General features: G+C 31.8%; 1 protein-coding gene across 1 annotated transcript; it reads right to left on the bottom strand.

The window, feature by feature from the left end:
* Positions 1-7,499: 7,499 nt before the first annotated feature.
* On the bottom strand, positions 7,500-22,777 carry LOC113399284 (uncharacterized). The gene is made up of 15 exons (XM_064217927.1): positions 22,459-22,777; positions 21,785-22,184; positions 21,071-21,158; positions 20,771-20,973; positions 18,961-19,045; positions 18,831-18,885; positions 16,826-16,951; positions 15,131-15,412; positions 13,881-14,093; positions 12,883-13,075; positions 11,583-11,649; positions 10,003-10,205; positions 8,986-9,070; positions 8,387-8,441; positions 7,500-7,734 (listed from the first exon to the last, which is right to left on the bottom strand). Exons 1-15 carry the CDS (start codon positions 22,752-22,754, stop codon positions 7,500-7,502), a joined length of 2,586 nt encoding a protein of 861 aa, XP_064073997.1. The 5' UTR covers positions 22,755-22,777.
* Between the last annotated feature and the right edge of the window lie 899 nt (positions 22,778-23,676).

Raw genomic sequence — 23,676 nt, forward strand, 5'->3', positions numbered from 1 at the left:
AATGCGTTTCTTATTTTGTTTAAGAAAAATATCAGCAAGAGGAGCAATTGTAACGAAACAAAATTATAGATCTATTAGCTAAAATTTGATCCTAATCTGTTCAGTTGTTCTGGTATGTAAACGTAAGATTAATACAAGAATTTTTATTTAACCGAGTTTTGATCAAATAAACTAAGCAAATCTAATCTGAATTTGTATTGTTTTGAATATTATATTGTATTTACACTTAGACGTCTCACGTTTCACGTATATTAAGACAGCTTGTACCACGAGCGTAACTTAGTCATACTAATTCACGCATATAATAATCGAACGCTTTCGTGAGCAAAGAGATCTATTTTGTTTAAAACAAAATCAAACATATCAAAGATGATAAACATTTGTATTAAAAACAAATATATATTCTATTTACAAAAGCGTTCCAAAATTAAATTGAAATAAACTTTGTTTTATCTGTTACGTAACTTGAACAAACAAGCTTCGAATTAAGATCGTCTAATGCACTTAAAGAATAAAATTGCTTAAAGGCCACTAAGAAGCTACTGGGGAAGTGTCCCCGTGCACCAATTAATTAATCCCAAGTTGGAATGACGCCAGGAGTTACCCGCAAGTTGAGCGAAAATGCCATTTTAGATGCAACTTCGTTAAAAAACAAAATCGTTTATATGTTTCCTTTATAATATTATTATCGTTTTAAAAATATTTTACGGTAGGAAATATATATTGTTCACCAAAATAGAAGAACAAACTATAATTAGAAACGAAAATAAAATTAATGCTAAATACGTAATATTCGAATAAAACATCAAGTGAATACCTAAATTATTGTTAGTTGTCGCTCGTGGCTTAGCTAAAATTTTTGGGGTTAGTCGTTAGGTATTAGCTATAAAAAAGACTGTGTAATTCCTTGGTCTTCAAAGTTGTTTCAAGGTGATTTCACATCAAATTTCATCAAAATCGGTTCAATTGTTTGGCCGTGAAAGAGCAACAGATAGACAGTCAGAGTAATTTTCTCATTTATAATATTAGTATAGACTGGCTGTGCGCGAAACTTCGTGCGTGAATTGAATAAAAAACTTATTGTTGTAGCTTAAGTTACTCCTTATTGCATCAGCTATCTGCCAGCGAAAGTCCCGTCAAAATCGGTCCAGCCGTTCCAGAGATTAGCCGGGACAAAGAGACAAAAATTTTAAAAAATGTTATTTTGGTATATGTACCGTGTATACATACATATGCAATTACATTTACAAACAGACTCTACAATTTTATTATATGTATAGATAAGATTATTATTATTATTATTACTCATTTCAAAACAGTTTTAGTCGGTGATATTGCTTTGTGCAAGCTCGTCTGGGTAGGTACCACCTACTCATCAGATATTCTACCGCCAAACAGCAGTACTCAGTATTGTTTTGTTCCGGTTTAAAGGGTGAGTGGGCCAGTGTAACTACAGGCACAAAGGACATAACATCTTAGTTCCCGAGGTTGGTGGCGCATTGGTGATGCAAGGAATGGTTAATATTTCTTATAGCGCCATTGTCAATGGTGGTGTCCACTTACCATCAGGTGGCCCATTTGCTCGTCCGCTTACCGATTTTTCGATAGTTCGAAAACGCGTCTTGAAAATAATAAGATTATGAATATAACAGACTTAATTAAAAAAAATCAGAGGAGAGCAGCACCTAGCTGCGAATTTACTGCAATGACAAATGGCAACCATTTAATTTTTGATCTAAAGTGGTGGTTGAAAGAAAATAGTCATATCTACCAGATCGAAATGTGATAAGTAAGTTGGGTTAAATTGTATATCAGGAATATACAATTTGTCCTTTTCTAAAAATTATATCGACCATCGCTATGAGACTTTGTGTAAACTCCCAAAAGTAGATACGTCAAGACATTGCTGGGACACTTGTAACTTTGAACAATGTATCAGTGGGTAAGACAGCGCAGACACTTGTAATGTAACACGATACAATCTTAGTAGTATCATCCGACATTGTTGGAATAACTGAATCAATGTACATAAACATAAATGTTAAACGTATCAAATGTCCGTAATAATCGTGGAATGCAATACATGACGGAAAAATGCCGATCAATACGATACTTGCACATTGTGCTTTAAGCTTTTCTGATGTTAAATGGCCCTTTTCACATATAGAAATAAAATTTAAATAATTCTTACGCCTTACTGACCTTGATTTACCTTGATTTGATTTCACTCACCTTGATTTGACTGGTAGTCACCATTGATACATTTGAATATTTAATTGGTGGTAAGGCTTTTTGGATGCCCACTGGTCTGTGTAGGCACCATCCAATCATTATATACTAGTGGGTCATCTACGAAACTTCGCGTTTATTAAATTTTTAGGTTTTAGGTTTTGTTTTGATTTAATTTCATTGTAAGCTGACATCGTCTATTCGCACGGTTTATATTTGTTTTTTTTTTATACTGCCATAGCGCGGCTCTCTACCCGACCAGTAACATTTTTTCGGTCTCTAAAATTAATCATTTGTTAAATCTCTTTAATTTTCTGCACACGGCTGGAGCTCTTCAAAATAAGACCATAACCGATCTTCTACGTGCAAATATCGTCCCATAATCACTGGGACAAAAATCAGCTTACGATATTAAAATTAGGTCCGTCCACGGGGTTGGATCTGAAGGTCGAAATTTCCAGAACGCAAAACCAAAAACCTTGTTTTCTTTTACGTCACCAGCGCCGTACACATCATTAATCCTTCGAGCTGTTTCTGCAGTACTGGTGCCACCGTAGAACTCGTACTCGTGAATAAACCGATATTTCATGTTTTCCTACCTATTAAAAAATCATTTTATCTTCAAATTTATATCTGTTACATTACACATGAATGCTCTAATATCGTCCTTTATATTGTAAATTTCGTTTTATATAAGATCCGTAAAATTAGTCTCCCCTGTGTTAGCACGCTTCAATTCATCATTGAGTCTTGAGGTGTTCACGTGAAGAGGTTATTGCATGTAATACTCGTATTTACTAAATGTGACGGAAAGTAGGTACTAATAATCACAAATACGATCACGATATATACGTCACCGTAAATACCGTTACGTTATAATCTACCTCGTGAGATTGTAAACTATCGTAAGATTGTAAACTATGGTAAGATTGTGAACCGTAACATATTGCTTAAGATTTAAGGCATATTATTTTGGTGGATTATAATCGCACGAATTGAATTTCAGCTAGACGAAAGCCGAAAGGTTATAACTAAAAAAGTTACAACATTCGAACGAAATCTTATTGTAAATATATCTAGATTGTAGATGGTTCATTATATTTTTAAGTAAAAACGATATTGACTTGGAGTCAGGAATTTGGCAGTGTTTACTCTCCCGTGTCTAACGAAGCACTTAAAAGCATGCTCGATTGTTGTCTGATGCAGAAAACCATAAATTACTTGTAGTAAATTTGATTTAAAGGTTCTCCGAAATTTGTTTGATGGTTATCTCTGTGTGCGTGTAAGGGTGTGTTTATATGTATCGTTCGTGAACTTTTCGTATCATAAATCACTTTTAGCGCTAGGCACGTAATTGTAATCCAATTATTACGTAGCATTGCAGCAATATTCTTGTTATAATTATTCATTGTTCATAAACTAGAAATTGGGTTAAATGAGAAATTAAACATCATTGTACGCGTTTTGAGTGGAACAAAGAATAGTGTAGTGGATCAGAAGTGGCACTCGTCTGTTGGCAAGAATTTTGCTGTATCTGTAGATTTTCTGCTTAATCTCGAGCGTTCTCAAGTGATTTTTAAACTTAACGGACTCAGCGTTTGTGTTCATTTGCATTAGTGCGGAAACTAAAACTGCCGTCGACAAAATTTTATTTGCAGTAGGAACTGTTTTCCATTGACCGCTACACTGTACACGATCAATCAATCAAGTCTGTGATTAGTAATGAAAGAATGTTCTAAACCGTCACCAAATCTGGGATTGCAGTTGCATTATCCATTTGCATGGATTGTGGGTTACACGCGATCCCTGAACTATTAAAACATGAATTAGGAAAATATTTTTTCTCACTCATAGTAAGAAGGCATCCTCATACGTGAAGGTTCTCAGTTAGTATATCATGTGAGAATTTAGGAGAAAACGCCCTTCGTTAATATGAATTGAATATTTGTGGTCTACCAAAATACACCTTTGTGGCATGAATATCTCCTGGTATCTTGAGCACTGGCTCTAAGAGCTACTTGCAAGAGCAAAGGAACAATCAGCGTCAGGAGAGAACAGTACAGTAGGCATGACTTGGATAAACCGCAAGGGCTCACATTATAGATGAATATAAGACTGAGCAATCTTCGCTCACACTCAGTACCGGACCGTAACTTTAGACATATCTGAACGTAGACTTGAATTAAATTAATTTAATGCGTTTGTTGATTAATTGCAGAATTTGCAGGCCTGCAAACCATACGATCTGTTTAAATGAATAAAGTTATGGATTCTTTCGCATTATCGTCTATTTTTGACTTTGACTTGACTTAGCTGGGGGCCCCTTGAATCCACGGGGCCCTGGGCTGAAGTCCAAAAAGTCATATGGCAGATCAGGCCCTGCTCACACTGGCATTGTAAGAAATATAAATAATTTATTATATTGACCAGGAACTGAATACAAAGTATTATTTTTATTGCTCGTCTATTACAATGGCTTACCTACTGAGCTATTATAACCCAGTGACTAGAATATTATCCGAAGGTTAAAGTTTAGAAATATTAGTTTAAAAATATTTAAATGTCATTAATTTCATAATATTATGACCAAAATAACAGCCATTTGGTTGAAAAAATAACGAAAGCCCAATTTAATCGCTATAATTATCAACCATATAATAAGTGAACGCTCTAATCTGTAATTAAAATGACTACACGATAATATAACCTTTATGACCACACCACAAAACGTAAAATCGATTAACAATTACGTAAATTAGACTTAGAGTAGACGCGTTCAGGTTAACCTTCCGACATAAATTGATCCGGCAGTTACTATGCATTTGCTATCTGACTAAACATTTTTGTTAGTGGTCGGGGCTAGTGAGGGGTCATCGTAGATTTGTTGGTTACGTCAAAATAAATGGCACCGGGTCACGTGATTAGGCGATTTGTCGTAACGCCTAAACGATTATTCCTATCATTAGTCATGTTACCACCCTGGATAACGTCATTACTTTGTTCATTGTGGAATTTATGAACGATTTAAGCAATTATGGGTTTACATGTAGGTAATAACTTTGTAAAATGGTACGTGCCTACACACATGCAGGTTTCCTCACGATGTTTTACTTCAGCGCCGAGCACGAGATGAATTGTAAACACAAATTAAGCACATGAAAATTCAGTGGTGCTTGCCTGGGTTTGAACCCGAAATCATCGGTTAAGATGCACGCGTTCTAACCACTGGGCCTTTGGATTTATGTCTATGTTTACATGATTCAATATAAATTAACCAACATTCGTCGCCATTTCTCAATTTATTGACTAAAATAACGCATGTGAATGTTATAACGCGCCATTAGTTTTAGGGTTAACTTATTACGTCGCTGGGCGGTAACGATCTAAAAATATTCAGGTTAGATCCTAACTTCTTGAGCTATTGTCGTCTTCCTTCCTAGTACAAGTTTAAAGCTTAATTTGAGGGATAAAACATTAATAATCCCTTAAAATGAAGCATTGGTAATAATCTTTAAAGCAATTTTAAAGGGGAATATTTAAGTCGATTTAAGTAAGTTTTTTTATTTAAATTATGTTTTAAAATTTAATTAGTTACTTTTTTGGTTTTGTTATTTTTATTTATGTTGGCTTTTTTAATTTCATTTGTATTTTTTTTATATCTCTCTTTTAATTGTCTGTGAGAATGGTTCTCCTGTAATTTTTTATACATAGTTAGTTTTAATTTAATTTAAAGCGTGTTTTGGATATATTTTATGTACAACTGTTGGGGTTCTAAATAATAACAAGAGCTTCAGCTACTTACATTGGGATCACAGTAATAATGTGATGTGGTCCAATATTTATTTATTTATAATAAGAAGGTCATGTCTTTTGGTTGTTGTTGGAAGAAGTTAAACAGCGCCTAATGGCTTAAATACTTTTTTGTTATCTCTTAACTTTTCCTGGTGTCTGTCAATACGTTATGTCACTTGCACTTGTTTTTAATAAACCGTCTTCAATGCTTATATTCTAAATCTTATTATTTCTACAGTTGTTCATCACTAGCGACCCCTATTAGTAAGTAGGGGTCGCTATATACCTCTAACTTGTTTAGAATTATGTTTAGAAGTAGCTTTAATGACATAATTCAAATACTGCTGGAATATATTTTTTAAGAAACAACTTTATATCACAATAACTTAGAAAGAACATAATTAATAACTTAACCTCAATTAATACTATTATTATTTATTTGTTTGGGAAACAACCAAATATAACAAAACATTTTAGGGAAAAAAATAATATAAGAAAAACATAAATCAATCAAGTTTCCAGATAAAATATGCGAGTCATGTTTTATCTGACGATAACTTAAATTAAAAATAAAAACAGAAAGTATGTAAATAAAGTAAAACAGTTAAGGTTTAAATATATTATCTAACTCTATACAATGTATGCTATAATTAATATTAATATTATTATATCGTAATTTCAGTGGAATCCTCCTCAAATTAGCTTCGATAATTGATTTGAAGTACATAATACTTTAAATAACTACCTGATTAACTCGTCTAATTAAAATACAAACTTGAAGTGATACGTTATTTTGAAGAGTGTATGCTTTAAATGCATTGGTGGTAGGGCTTTATGCAAGCCCATGTTAGAAATTTACCCCCCCCCCCATTTATCAGATACTCCACCGCTAAACAGTAATACTAAGTATTGTTACGTATTGGTTTCAAAAGTGAGTGTATCATGGTCACAAAGGTCGAAAATCTCAGTTCCTAAGGTTGGTGCCGCACTAGTTATCTAATAACTTGTACGGCGCTGATGTATATGGAGAGTGCCAATAGCCCAATAGCCCGTCCGTCTACCGAAGCCGTAATAAAAAAAATATGTTATCCTGGTGGTAGTCAGAGTCGCATATTACTTATTGGCATTTCACGTTTGTGCCCCGCAGCTTCGATTTGTGACATTTAACGCAGCTTATTCAAATATAATAACATTCTATGTATATTTTTCTTACTTTATTTCGATTTATATATTTATAAAAATATATATGTATGAACAACGTAATTATAATATATTTTAGTATGAGACGTTCACCCACGTTCATATTCTCCACTAAAGTCAAACCTTATCCTCAAAACGGAGTACGTCGCTGCTCAGCAACGGAATATTAACAGGCTGTTACGTTTTACACTTTTGTTGCTTAATTTTCAATTAATTAGAGACATCAAATTATTAATGAAAAAAAAATCAAAGATGGATAATCAAATAAAAACCAAACTTCAATCAAAACGGACTATAATAAACAACAAAATATTCCAAATAACAACAAAACCGTCAAGAATATTCGTCATCTCTCCTTTCCCCTTTAACTTATTGATATCACTCAACTTCTGCTCAGGAGTGAGTAGGGTGACCAGACCGTCCATAGTCTCCATACAAGTTGGTAAAATTTCATTTGTTGGTAAAGCAAAGCCGTGCTTACCATCATCGCGCAATTCAAATGTCAAGACATATCTGAAATGTTTTTTGTTTTAATGGCAAATGGATCAGTCAACCTGTATTTTCAATTGGTGGGAGGGCTTTGTGTAAACCCGTCGGGGTAAGTAACATCCACTCATCATATATTCAATCGCCAAGCAGCTATATTTAGTATTGTTGTGTTCAGGTTTGAAGGATGAGTGAGCCAATAACTACAGACTACAAAAGAGTACAAGGGACAAAACATCTCAGTTACCAAGGTCATTGTTGCATTGGTGATGTAAGGAATACTTAAAATTTCTTACAGCGTAATATCTGCTCATTTATCTGTACGCTTGCCTATGCTATTAACTTAACAATACCATAGGGATCATAAAGACCAATTAGTAATGTCAATCCACCACAAATTTGGCAAAATGTTCACGAACTTATCGTGTATAAAACAGATACGCACAAACCAAAATTAATATGGTTAAAACTATGGGGCACAGTCAACTGTAACAAGCTATTTCATCCAAAACCGCATAAAACAAAATAAATTGTCTTATTCGTTCTTTTTAACTTTCTGCCTAGTCACACGCGAACAGTCAATCCTATCGGCCGTGTCATTTAGAAGAATGTCTTTGCGTATAGTTCGCCGTGACTAATTTTTCAATAAAAAATGTATTTATAATTGTATGAAACTTACGGTACTTGAAAAGATTTTTTCACCCAACATCCGCTTACGCCTGAAGTTATGTAGCCTATAATTTATACTCACGGTTACCAATAAGCATTTATAACATACTCCTGGTGAGAAGCCAGTTGTCGAACTGGTCTGATTAGAAAAATTATTCAGATGACACTTAGTTTAAGTTTGACAAACTGTATCAGCCAAACGTATACTCAGAACTCCTCATATACTATAAATATTTTTGGTAAACCAAGACAATTTTTGACAATCAACTGTACTAGCCAAGGGCACATTTGTTGAAAGGGGTTCGTTAGAACCACCCACTCATCATAAATTCTGCTGTCAAACTGCAATATCCATTGTTAATATTGTTGTGTTACAGTTTGAAAGGTCAGTAAGCCAGTATAAAAAGGAAAAAGGGTAACATCGTAGGTATCTTCCCAAGGTTAATAGATTGTTGGTAAAATGAGCAATTATTTATATTTCTTTAAGTACCAATATCAATAGTTCTTTACCATGAGATGGCCTATTTATCAGTCCGTCTACCTAAATGTTATAAAAAAGATCTATTTTTAGTATACTTTCTTAGATCCATAAATAAATAAATTTCTTACCAACTGTGTCATAGGCTGTACCAACGGAATAATGCGTTCCGTATCTTTTTGATATAGCATTAGCAGCGAAGAGTCCCATATCTCTCTGTGAAATAGATAAAGTTTGCTTTTGAAAGATAGTTTGTAAAGTAATAAATATAAGTTCAAAAGAGAGCGTATATTACGGTTGATATAGCCTTGTGAAACGTCAGTCGTAACGGCATACTGGGTGATCAAAGTCACTAAGTTTACAGGTGTTTAATTTGGGCTTATAATATAATTAGTCTTTTGATTGACCTTGAAAGAAAACAACGTAAGGAATAATATTTGAGTCGAATGAAATTGAACCACATCCATTCACTTTTAAGCCTCGTAGAGTATGGTATAAACGCCAAAAGGACTAAATTCGATACGAATAGAAAAACTTCAGGTGCAGGACTAACAAGATAACGTACTTTTCTAGGGCGGTTGTGTAAACCCTACTAACTTTCAACCTTCGGGCTATGGCTGGTAATTTCCCGACAGATTTTTTTTATTGGTATTTGAATCCAGAACCTCAAGGTCTGCAGCCTGTTAAACTAGCTACGAGAACCGCTTACAAACATTGCACTTAAGGTAATTTTACAAGTGTACGCACTGTAATTGCCTCTGAATTTGTCAGTATTCATAGTCGTTTTCTTGTTGTCTATTCTCTAATAAACGGGATTCACTTATAGGAATAATATATATGTGTTCTTACAAACATGTCACGTAGATTTTAAATGTCATTATAAATGGAGGGAACTTCACGAGTTCCATTTTTAAAATTCAATTCTGTTCTTTGATGGATGTATGAATATTAATGTGCACGTAATTGTGTGAATGTGTAAATGTACACACATTTATATTACGTACATACATACATCTACGTCGTTGGTCTTACATTTAGGTTGGATTATGCGATTTTATATCGTGAGGTTTTGGATACAATTCCCGTATAGAAAATTATATTTTTTTGTCAATTTAGATACATCATTCTAACTTAATAATTTTACTTACGACTTCGTCAAAGTTTTCATGATGTTTCGTTGAGAAAGCGTAAGGTATAATCATGTATTGACCATACGAATGAAACGCCAGATAATATTGAAGATTTTTACTGTTTTCTCTCACGAAATTACCCATAGCGACACTCTCAGCCTCAGAGAATGCTGTCGGTCCACAGTATATTTCACTACTCTTGGCGTGGCTCACACCTACAGCTGTCAAGAAATATAAACTTAGGTAAAAATCCACCCACGTTCAACTAGTAAAACAAAGTTTTGTGCAGGTCTATTGATTGTTACCACCGACTGGTGATCAGCGGATGAGATGGTACAGCTTAAAGAGTTATTAAATCAATTAAATTACAGAAACAAATAGCATTTCTTTTTTCAATTATGTTGTTGGTCATTGACAGTGAAATAAGTTTTATATTTCTTAGAGAGCCAATGTTTATAGGAAATAACTAATCACTACCAGTATATCATGTTCCCAATTTGCTTCTACATTTTTATAAAAAAAAAAAAATTACATTGACGTACACCGCTACCAGTCTGTTAGTGGTCAACACTGTCCATTGACATTGGCGCTGTAAGAAATATTAACCAATCCTTGCATCGCCAATGCACCACCAATTCAGACGAGCTTTCAAAGCTCCACCACCAAGTAACATTATACGAGAGATTTTAATAAAGAAGACAAAACGAGCGGAAAGTCAGTAAGCATATTGTGAATTTTCATTTATTAGGTGTGCGTCACACTTTTCTGAAACCCTGATATCGTGCAATATATTATTTTCATCGCTTGAATAGTTCACTTGATATAAAATAACAAGCAAACAAATTAATTATTCTTGATAGATAATTGTCGTCTTCATTTCGAACCCAATAGCTTTACTCTTGTCTGTCTATTGTAAGCGCGATACAAAATAGTGCTCGGATCGAATTATTACAATATTCTGAGTATTATACATTTGATTATTATGTCCTTTGTAAATATAACAAGTCAGTGATTGTCGTTGATTTTAATAAAACAGTTTGAGTTTCCGATTCCCTGAAGGCTTTTGTGCGTGGGCATAGTTACCTTTCCGACGAGATTGTCAGATTCTACAACAGTTAAGATTAAATCAATAGTCCATAGCCTATTTTTAATAACAACTTTTGCCGAGTTTATTTAAGGAGATATAATAAATGCCTATATGGTCAGAATCGAACTTTGAGGTAGTATACGCTGGTGCGGTTAAAATCGATTAATTATATTAACTTGATAAGTTATCAAGGCTAACCTTCCTACTTTTTTATACCCGTACCTAGTGATGCGTATAATGTACTTTTTTTAGGTATTACTCAACAACTCTCTACCTGCAATCCACATTTAATTCCTAATTATATATCTTATTGCAGTTTCTAAAATTGAATGTCACCATATACATATTATAAATATCGAAATACGTTTGCTTATAAATGTTAGTATCACCCTCAGCTTAACGGTTTCTCAGATTTTAAGAAAATATGTCAACAAGATCTTATAAGAGTAGCTTAGTAGCAGTTATGTGTTTAAGAAAGTCGTATTCCAAATAAGTCTATGCAGAAACTTACTTCCAAACGCGATACCAAAATTTCTATTAATGTCAACATCGTTTGCGTTCTTGCGATGCATGCGATCCTGTAAAAGAAACTTTCATGTATCGCTAAAAAATAAAATTAGCAAATGATTTTTATTTACCAGTCCTAAGCAAACTCACATTTTTATTGGACGAGAAGAAAAAACAAATAGAAAATTGGTAGAAAAAACTAGCATCAAAATTTATTATATAACTTTGTATACATTCAAAACAGTTGTATAGAACGGTAGGAAACACTATGGGATATTTGTACGCTTATGAGATATTTGAAAAAAAATGCTCTTTTTTTTAATGTGTCGTCTAATACTCGCTCTCCCCGAGACGACAATCTACAATATATTTAATAGCCACTTCATGCATATTCCAATTTCCAATCGTCAATTTAGATATTTTAATGAAGCAATATTATTTTCGACAATATTTTTCTTGGACTAAGTGATTTCTCTACTACTGATTATATTAGAATCAATGATTAAACGACTGTTTTCAGTAGACCTTTAATTAAAGCGCAAAATTCTTTTAGGAAATGTATCGTTCTACGAATTGATTAAATACAACTGGTTTATTATATTAATTCATTATATGAATTCATATATACAAGGTTCATATAAGCTTCACTTGTGTATAACAACTAAATTCCATATTATGAAAGCGAATCTAAGAAGTCGATTTAACATTAGTGCTAATTGATTAATGAGTTGGTAGGTGGATACTATATTAGACGTTTGCTTAGATACAAGTCTTGTTATCGAGTTTGACGTCATTGGATTGTTTTGAGGTGTACTATACAAATTATAAATGAATATTTTTTTGTTATAATGATATTGCCAAACTATCTTTACAATAATACGTATTTTTCTATTTAAAACAAATATATATATCAATGGGTATTTATTATATTGATTCCAATAATATTCGCCAGTGATTATTGTCAACAAGATTCTTGTATAAATATAGTTAAAAATAATATTCCTAGGGCGTTAGAGAATTTTCTTCTTCGTTGATATAACCCAAAATTTCAATAATGCTACCTCAAAACATAACTATCATCAAAGGAAATTGATGATGAATAAGCCACGAATATAACAGCTACAAGGGAACTAACTTTATCAATGTAAGTTTCCAAGGTGGCCAGTGAATTAATTTTTATTTCTTATTGCTTCTTACTTTTACGCGTGGTCGTTACCTTACCAGCTCATGGCTCATTTTGCAGTCAGCATTCTAATTATATATTTTATAACAATCACATGAATAAAATTGTTATTGGTGGGTACCTTAAGATGTGTGTATTCATATCCATCAGGGTTTAGCACCGGTACAAAGTACCATTCGTATGTTTTAGCTATTTTTGTCAAAGCCATATCATTAGACTCTTTAGCTGTTACGATCTGATGCAGGAAATACGTGACGAAGGCTATAGAAATCCACTCTCTGGCATGGATACCGCCTTCTACGATTACTTTCGGCCTGAAATTTAATAAGGGATTAAAATGTAAGAAGAGCTAGAACTTACAGAAAATAAATTAGCTTAATTGTACGAAATATTATAAATAATTAGCTCACATTATTAATGATACAATTCAATTATTGTTACATTTACTTCTACTGAGACCTTCCCGTGAGTACATATGTATCTATGTATATACCTATGTACTCACTATGTTATCTATATTATATCTATCTATATACCCCTAAGAACTATTTCGAAAAGTGCTGCTTTATAATGTATATGTATTATATTGAGAATTTCTTGACAGAAACTCCCATAGGATTTTACCTAAAACTAAAATTTTAACCTAGAACTTTCTAAATTTTGCAGCCTTATAACCAAGCTATGCCAAAGGGGCGGTCATTTTCATATTTTTATTTAGATAGCCTGATTATTTACGTTGATTTATCACTAAAGCCTTCAAAAATAGAATACCAAGGACACGTTATACTAAAAAAATTATTACTTATCACAATTAACGGACGCAAAACTGTCACCTTATCCCCGGAATTTTTTTTTTAGTTATTATAATTATCTGTCTACATATATAGTTTTGCTTAAAATTTCAAAATGTACATAAAATTTCAAGTTAAACTCTAAACTTTGATTCGAAACGACCTTTGATCAAATAAAGTTTAAATAGTACCCTGAGGTACTCCCCATAATAACACAAATTAAATTTGTTTCACGATAAAACCTAAAACAGACATACATACAGAGATAAAATAATGATGCTTCAATTTTATTTATTTCTATATATAAAACTTAAAACAAAAGCGTTACTTGTTTTTTTTTTTATCCAGTACAACCCGAGCTGCTAGAATGTCGCGTTTCTCGGTCGTCTTTCCTATATTCATCAATAGCATTGATTTTGGATGTAGTTTATTTAGATCCTGCAGCCAATTGTAAATGTCGTCCAGTCGGAAATAGCTGGACCAGTCGAAAGAGTCCATGTTCCGTCTTATGTACGTTTTCACCGTTTGCATATCGAATGCACTGAAACATAAATGGATAATTACTTTATTTATACGAATACGGCTGATAAATTATTATAGTTCCGATTTCAGTGGTGATTCTATTGATAGCTTAACGATTAATTCAATACTTACTGTAGGTTTACGATTTAAAGTGCTTTTATGAGCATGCTTGAATATATGTACATATAATACTGGTGATACGTATTTCATAACAATTTTTTTTTTAAATCCCGACATGAAGTGTTACTTTTTTCCAAAGATTTTTTTCAATATAAAAACAATTTTTGATCGTAATTTCATGTAGTCTCTTAATTAACAATTGCCAAAATATTATTTATCTTTCAGGAGTTGAGATAGTTATGGTATACATAATATACTATTTCCAGACAGATGACTCATTTTCTATTAAGAAGAAATTTTGATGACAATTCTGGACGGTTACATAAATAGCGAAATTTTATTCAAACAATGAAGTCTTCCTTATGATGCTTTCCCTTGACCATTAAACTCGAGATTATTTATGAACGCAAGCACTCTTAAGCTCAGTGGTGCTCGGATTTAATAACTTGATGCGATTTTCGGTTCAGACCACGCTCTCTATCTCGACTGATCTGACTATCTGATCCAAAAAACAGTACATTTTGAAAGGAAGATAATTGAAAAATTTAGATTTACCAATTCGACAATATTGGTCCAGTATTATTTTGATACCTATTTCGTCTGTAAAAAAAATAAATCCAGTGCATTGCTAACCGCAGAATAATAATAGGCTTAAAGAAAATTTAAATTGTTGTTTGTTGTTAATTGTTTTTGTTATTTTAAACAACTCCAAAAGTATTGGTTTTTCCGTTTACGTAATCTCAAATTATCGCTTATTTCAATACTATCAATTTCAAGTGATTTCTTCCCTGATTTGAAATTAATTAAAATCATTATTCAATTTGCCTCTTAAATGCAACTTGAGAGAATTTATATGAATCTAAAGCTACTGCGGGTTTGATAATCGAATTCCATCAAGAACCGGCAAGAATTTCAACAATTATTATATAAAGTTACCTCTGAATATCTTCTATGAGGGTGGTCAGATAAATTCCTTTGGTTGCAGCTTCTTTGACGAATTGTTTCTTCTTTTTTGGCGGCATAAGGAATTCGACAGGTCTATACATGAGACCTGGAAGTCTCCAATAATCAACATCATAAATTTTACTTATATTATTGAAGAATTCTAAATCATTTTCTGTCACTGGTATTCCTCTGAATAATGTATGGTTATAGTATTTCTTTGGAGTACACAGGCCGATGCATATTATTAAAATATATATTATTAATAATTTCATCGTCATTTTAATATGACAGTAAGATTTTGTATGAATATTTTAAACCGTCGAGATTTCACATCTTGTATAAAGTAAATGTCAAAATGACGTTTCCTTGTAATAAATACTTAATCGGTAGCTAAAAACTTTATACAAAAACCAATTAAATTAAAAATCAGTTACTCATTTTCTCCTTAGGTTTAATATTTAATATTAAAGTCATTAATTAATTAACACACTCGTTATAAGTGAAGGCGATATAAGGCATATTGAATATAAAGCTGTTCTCATACTTGGGTAGTTACTGGATTTTTTTTCGTTTAATTCGTTTTTTGTCACAATGTTAAGAGTAGCCTAGTGATCTCAATTCACTTATCATACTGAATTCGAGAAAAGTGTAAATATTAAATAACGTTATACAATTTTTATATTTATCTCTACATAGTATAAAACAAACTTTCCGCTGTCTGTACGCTTAGATCTTTAAACTACGCATCAGATTTTAAAGTAGTTTTCATCAATAAATAGAGTGATGCAACAGGAAGGTTTATATAATAAATACGTTTAGTAGATTAAAACCAAAAAAAAATTCAACTTACCTAGAAGTAAAAATCAATATTTTTTCTATTTATGATTGTTCTTCAATATAAAAGTTGTGTATAGAATATTATTGTATTATGCGTGTGTTAGATTTTTTATAGAGACTTGATACATTATGTCAGGATATTTTAAGAATAATTTATATTTCTTTGTATATATAATACTAACTTTGTATCATGATAATTGCAAAAACACAATTCATATATTCATCAATAATTTAACAAGCAATAACAATTATACTATATCACAAAATTATATCGTACCTTAAATGTTAGCAGCAACTTGCTGGTCCAGGATCAAAGTGAAAAGTAAAAGTCAAAGTGTTCTGTACCGAGCTTCCATCACTTATACAAGCCTCACTACAAATCACGTGACTCACAATAATGAACAGAAAAGTCAAAGTACCCTCTTATTTAATATCAATGTTATCAACACAATTCAAAGATAACTTAAATTAAATTATTATTATTAGCGAATTGATTAAAACATACAATACATAGTGTAAGCCTTGTTTGTAATTGTCTAATTATTTATTTATTTCTTACTTAATCTGACACGTGCATCCGGGTCGGGTAGTTAGTAAAAAATACTTACACTTTGATAAAATTAATTACAAAATTCTATAATCCCTCAGATTAATAATCTCTAATCAATAATAAACAATACTAAAACGGATTATAAAATAAGTACCATAGTACTATTTAGGATAGATGAGAAGAAAATAATTAAAAATAAATCAAATATTTAATAAAGTATAAAAAATAAAAACGTCAAAACAAATAATGGGACCGGTACAAAAATATAAGCTGAGCTAAAAATTTCCCTTCCAACATATCTGTGCCGGACCGTCATCAGTTCCACTAATCCTATGAGCATTTCCTTGCAAGTTGGCTGAATTTTCTCCCGTGGTAGTGCATAACCATACGTGCCATTGTCACGGAGGTAGAACGCTAATGAGTATCTGAGAAGTAATTATATTAGTAAGAAAACAGTTTCAACAACTCCACTGACGTTCGTAAGCTCACTGATTAGAAAATTGTCAGATACTAGAGCTGTACTGAGCACTAATTTGATGTTAATATACTTGTGTGTTTTGTTAGAATCAGACTTTTTATTTATAATAAATCTGATGTAACGCCTTGCTCATAATTTTCTTAATATGCATTGAAATAGACTAGTCTCATTTTGCTTAGTGCTAGGACTTTATGCAAGCTCGTCTGGGTACCACCTACCCTTAATATTATATTATACTCCCTACCCTACTTAATATTATGATCCAGTTTGAAGGGTGAGTGAGCCAGTAAAGGACAGTTCCCTTCAGTTTTTTTTTTTCATTTCATACGACGCCAATGTCTATGGGCAGTGGTGAACACTTACCATCAGGTGGACCACTTGACAGTTCGCCTACCGATGCCACGAAAAAATGATTACTTTAAAAATCGCTTGTTAATAAATGATTTATTGGCGTAAATTTAATTTTCCTTTGTAATAGACTGCTACGCTCGATATTATCAAAATTGTAAATTCAGATACAAACTCGCTATCAGAACGTAAGATGAGACGGTAATTGAGTTTTTTATCTACATCAACATCACAGTTACATTATTTACAGAGGCTGTTCCAAGCTCTTTCGCATATAAAATATACGAGCATTATGTAAGCATTAAATATAGAGCTAACTTTGGTTCGAAGTTTAAATTTTTACGAGAACTTCTTTCTCTTCGGAATGCATTTAAAACTTTATAGAATTTTTGTATTTCACGAAATCAAAACATGATAAAACAATTTTCATACTAGTCATATAATTATTTCCTTTTCAATAATTGTAATTGTTATATTAATTGATAATCAAATCAATAAAATAGTTTAGAATAGTTACATGGGTGAAAATAAAACTAAAATTGGAAATAAAAATGAGACATATTGCGGTACACCTAAACTGCACGGCAGACGTGTATTGTTATGTGAATATCGAGTTACGTGAGTTAAAACTTGAGAGGATCGCAATTTGTGCTGTAGACTGAGTTTCGAACAGGAAATACTTTACTTCAGAAGGCGAGTCTATACATCGAACCATCAGTAATAACTTTGTAACCATTGAATATTATACGCATATGCCTAAAATTAAAACCCTCAAAGCTTGAGATAATAATGTAATGTTGATATAAAATCTTTATTTGAAAATTTTCAATTTTACTAAACTAATCTTCACTGTACTAAAGAATAATATTTTTTGAGTGTATAAATGAAAATAAATACTATTCAAGAGGTAACAAGAATTTAAAAATAGATGTCATAATTATTAAAATAATACAGTACATTAGAGTAAGACTATTTAGTACTGACAAAGCAGATTGAATCGGAAATTTACTTAAAGCTAATTTATCTTGACAAAAAATAATTTTCGATTTATTTACTAATTCCATTCTACAAAAGAAGCCGAGATGGCCCAGTGGTTAGAACGCTTGCATCTTAACTGATTATTTCGGGTTCAAACCCAGGGAGGCACCACTGAATTTTCATGTGCTTAATTTGTGTTTATAATTCATCTCGTGCTCGGCGTTGAAGGAAAACATCGTGAGGAAATCTGCATGTGTCTAATTTCAGCGAAATTCTGCCACATGTGTATTCCGCCAACCCGCATTGGAGCAGCGTGGTGGAATATGCTCCAAACCTTCTCCTCAAAGGGAGAGGAGGTCCAGCAGTGGGAAATTTAAAGGCTGCTAATGCTAAAATAAAAAATACTAAAATCCATGGGATGATTTTAGGGAGTAGGTTTCGTTGTATTGATTTAATTATAATTTATTATTTCTTCTGCTTTAAAATACATATTGACTTACTTGACTTTATACGTTTTCTTCACCCACGATATGCTGTCGCCAGATATTCTGCATCCTATAAGAAATATTACCATTTCATTAGAATTTTCTATACGAACTCATAAGCTATTCACTTCATACACACACTTACCGTACGTGTCGTAAATAGTTCCAACTCCGTATTTGACGCCATTCAATTTATACATTTTCAATATAGCTTGTTTCCCATAATTTTCCTGTAAACGGGATTTGAAATTCAAAACTCGCATGAATATTCCATTGGAGCGCGTCTACGGTTTGCATAAGCATCTCAATTGTGATACAATTCGATTTATTTCCTTAACTTGGACTCTTTGTTCGTAACGGAAATTAATAATTCTTTTTTTAAATATTTTCATGCCTCAATATATTTTATATAGCTTGACATAATTAGGAATAAATTACAGATACAATTTTCTTTACTTATATACTGTTGAGACTTTAAATGATAAGATTTTAAGGCTCTAGTTGTTTTAAGGAAACTGAGAAACAACTATTTCTTGAGAAGCAAACTGTGATAAAATAATATCAGATTTTTTAAATATGGCTTAGCGTTTAACAATTACCAAAGATATTAAAATTTCTTATTCAACGGTTGACACTGATGATATTACGAGGAATTTGATTTTCAGTGTTCACCTTCATCAAATGAACCATTTGTTCCTCTCCGATTTTAACTTAAGTTATGTCATATTGATTCTATTTAAAACTTAAATAAAATTCAAAAAACATTTATAAACTCAGACTCAGTTCAGTCATTATTTAATTTTCCTCCAGATTAATTTTTCAGACAAAAATACTTTCAACCAAAAATATCAATTAATATTGGCTTTCAGTAACAAGTCCGATTGAATCAATGTCTATTTATAGTCAAAATAGGTCTGGAAAGGAGTTCTAGAATGTACAACACAAAGTTGATTCGTTTATATTTCCATCTACGATATTGTTTTCATATCAAGAACAACGACAGGCACTAAATTATTATTGTATCTACAAGTATCATACGTCCCCTATTTGCTTAATGGCTTTGAAAGGCTTAAGGGAAGCCGAATAGCAAAGATGCATTACTACGATATGCATGGCTATGTCAACTATGATGAATAACATCCGTAAATTATGGCCTGCGGAATTTAACCGCAAGGCTAAATTACAGAGAAGACGTGGGCGGGAGCGGATGGTATTATTTCGTTATGATCTTCAATAAAATTAAATTAACTGTCTATTTTATAAATTCATATATAAAATATCTCATGTATTTGATATATTTCATCAGACTGTTTATTTTTTTTATAATGAAACATTCAAATTAAGTGATCTCGGTAATTATTTAATTCAAAGAAAGATCAAGTCTATAGTATAAGACCTTTTTCAGAATTCTAATGATCGTTTCATAGTTTTATTCAATTTCTCGCATGACGTATGTACAGATATAATCGCATTGGTATCCGCTACCTCTCATGCACACGTGAAGCGGTTCAAGACAAACATTGCTTGAAATAAATCTTTTGTATGAAGCAACAGCCTATTTATGTCTAGTGACTTTCCTATCTAATATTTGCTTAGCATGACCTACTAAGCTACGCTGTATTCAAATTACAGACAAAAAGATGTTTGCGAAATATTTTTATAGAAAATATTTTTTCATTATTCTTCAAAGCGGCATTTCGTCACAACGTTGGAATAAAATAAACGCGTTTCAACACTTACTTGTATTAATATAATCTCTTATTACTTTAAGTGACTTTGTTCCTCTGTGTGTTTGATATACTATGTTGTCATAAAGACAAGAGTTATGGGATTTATATACGACAAAAATATACTTGAAAACATCTCTTTAAAATTTTTGACTATAATATTATCAGTAAGAATACAAACGCCAATTTCATTATTAGCAAGTGTCAATCACAATAATGACACCTTACCATTTCTGAAAAATTTTCAATATGTTTAACTCTATCAGAGTATGGAATAATTATTTTCTGTCCGTACGAGTGGAAAGCAAAATAATAGTTCAGATTCCCTTTATTATTGTCTATGAAGTAAGACAGAGCTCGGCTTTCAGGTTCAGAAAAAGGTTCCGGGCCACAGTAATATTCATTGTTAGGATTGTTACTTCCTCCGTGATCTGTAAGAGAGAATAATTTCAATCAGTTCTTTGTTATAGAAAATCAAAGTATTGTTTAAAATACTACAATATTTTTAAAGATTGTTCGAAATCTTACTGCAAAAACTGTAGTCAAAGTTTCTATTTAAATCAACCCCAAACGTCCCGTTGCCGAGATCTCTTCTATTTTTGCGCCACAGACGATCCTTTAAACAATAATTTAGTTATACAATTGCTTAGAACATTAATTTGCTAATAAAATTACGGATATAATTATATATAAGGATGTAAGCGTGTATATATCATATTAATATAATAATATGTCTGTCCTTGCCCTGAGATTGTATGGAAGAGATCGTTTTAACGTCTATTATTTCGTTGTTTTTTTTTTCTATAACTGTTTTATCTTTGTCTGTGATTAAGTCCATTATTAACATTTATTTATTTATTTAATATTTGGGAAACAAACAGATATAAAATATAATCTGATTACATAATACAATTTCAATATCACATTATCCAGCGAAGTTTTCACCGATTGATAAAACATAAAATGCACTCAAATATTTTAACACAATTAGAGAAAAATTATTGGACAATATTAAAAGTATATAATTAAGTTAATTTAAGATTGTTACAAATATTATCTTTAAATTTAATCAAAGATAAATGAAATATATCAATGTTCCCAAAATGCTTATTATTATTATTTATTGTATATTTGTTTTAAAAACTATGATGTCTTCATAAATTTTAATACGTCTTTCATTACCAAAGTTTAAATTGTCAAATTTATATTATTGTTATTATTCAGAAATAGTTCCATACTCACAACTGTCATACTATAATTATAACCATCAGGATTTGCGACCGGTATCAGGAACCAGTGATACTTCCTTGCCACTTGTTTCAACCGCGAGTTCAGTGATTTATCGGCATTGATAAGTTTATACGCAAGATAAGTGACGAACTCAGTTGTTATCCATTCGTTACCATGGATTGCACCTTCAACTATAACCTTTGATTTTGCTTTCGGATTTCTGATTTCAATAGCTAATATCTCTCTGCCTTCAGCAGATTTTCCAACAGTTTTCAAAGCGATTTTTTCATAATATTTTGAAGTAATATCAGTCATCCATTGATATACCCCTTCTAAATTGTGATAAGAATCCCACGCAAATGTATCTATCTGCATACGTGTGTAGCCACGAATTTTTTGATGATCAAAAAACCTAGAAATCATTTAAATAATGATGTAACATAAAATTATATGCATGACTTTGTCTGTACTTACATCAAGTAAAGGATGATTTCAATCAGAATTGTGGATTGTAACTCTATCGATCATTATATTACTTTTAGTTAATTTATATGGTATAAGTTTTGTGAAAATCCATAAAATGCAAAGAAGATTTGACAAGAAATTGGGTTGTCTTCAATGGCATTCGAAACTTTTTTTCATATTGCAAATATAAGTTATAAATAATCAACAATTGTGTTACTTACTTTTGTATATCACTAGTCAATATCACTCCTTTCATTTGGAAATGTCTTAACCTCTCTTTAAACATATCCAAGTCATTTGGAGCGACCAGTATTTGAATATCATTGTACATTTTAAACGGCCTTGTCCAAAAAATCACATTTAAATACTTCTGTTGTTCCAGATTTTTTAGAAAAACTAACTGATACCTTTCAATTGGGACAACATTGTATAACGTATAGTTCCTATAAGAAATGCTCTTGCAAAATTTAAAATTTATTAAAAATATTAAAACAAACATAAAAATATTTATTTTCATCGTATAAAAAATATTTTCTATTCTTCTAGATGTCTACATTTGACAAGTCCAACTGACATTGCTCATGCCATTAAAAATATAATTGTTTTCGTTTTATTCACTAAAGTATTACGTACCATGAAAAGAGCTTATACATTTACAAAAAATAAATCGTTTGAAACACTTTTAGTTTTCATTTAATTTGACTTATGACATACTAAATATGAAATAAAAAAGGGTGACCAACTCGGGACACGTGACATAAATGAAAATGCATCAGCGACGGTTCTTTTGAAAACGTTAGATTTAAATGCGAATTTTAAATACATTTAAATCTCACACAATAACTTGCGTTATATTATTTCAGTTGTGTTGTTATGTTTTCTTGTATCATTTCATTTCGATAACTATTCCAATGTAATTGGAAAGAGTATTTCAATGAAATATCTAAAAATAAGGGAATTTGGTATCGTACCATGCAAAGTGAGCCTCCTCACATACCTTGGTTTGCCAGATTCAAAGTAAACAGGTTATATGTTACTACAGCTCATTAGGTTCGGACATATCCCATCAAAAAGTTTTAGGCTTCTTATGAAAAAAATTTATTCTCCTAATCGTGATAAGTGAGGAAGTTTTGGAGATCTATATCATTTGTTGAAGGAATGTGGCAAGACACAGAATCTGAGAAAGTTACTCTTAACTAATTTAAAAGCATGTTTGTTTGATGTTGGATTTCTTTAGAGTATTCTATCAGATCCTTTACCTGAATCTGCTAGGATGCTCCTGGAATTATATTTAACGGCGATCAATAATAAATAATGTTCAAACAAAAGGAAGAAGGGACAATGGGACTGACGTACCTGTAGGACAAAAGACCCAAAATTACATAAGAAAAAAAAAACTATGCAAATACAAACAAGAATCATCTAAAGGTATTTTAAGC

Source organism: Vanessa tameamea, chromosome 19 (genome assembly GCF_037043105.1).
Source record: "Vanessa tameamea isolate UH-Manoa-2023 chromosome 19, ilVanTame1 primary haplotype, whole genome shotgun sequence".
Lineage (NCBI taxonomy): Eukaryota > Metazoa > Arthropoda > Insecta > Lepidoptera > Nymphalidae > Vanessa > Vanessa tameamea.

Bases quoted from the DNA above. Each gene is read 5' to 3' on its own strand.
- LOC113399284 (XM_064217927.1), bottom strand. From the start codon at position 22,754: ATGAAAATAAATATTTTTATGTTTGTTTTAATATTTTTAATAAATTTT. The intron at 14,094-15,130 runs GTAACTTTATAT...TTTATGTTTCAG, and splicing joins CTCATAGAAGATATTCAGAG to TGCATTCGATATGCAAACGG. The intron at 9,071-10,002 runs GTAAGTAAAATT...TCTATTTCACAG, and splicing joins ATGAAAACTTTGACGAAGTC to AGAGATATGGGACTCTTCGC.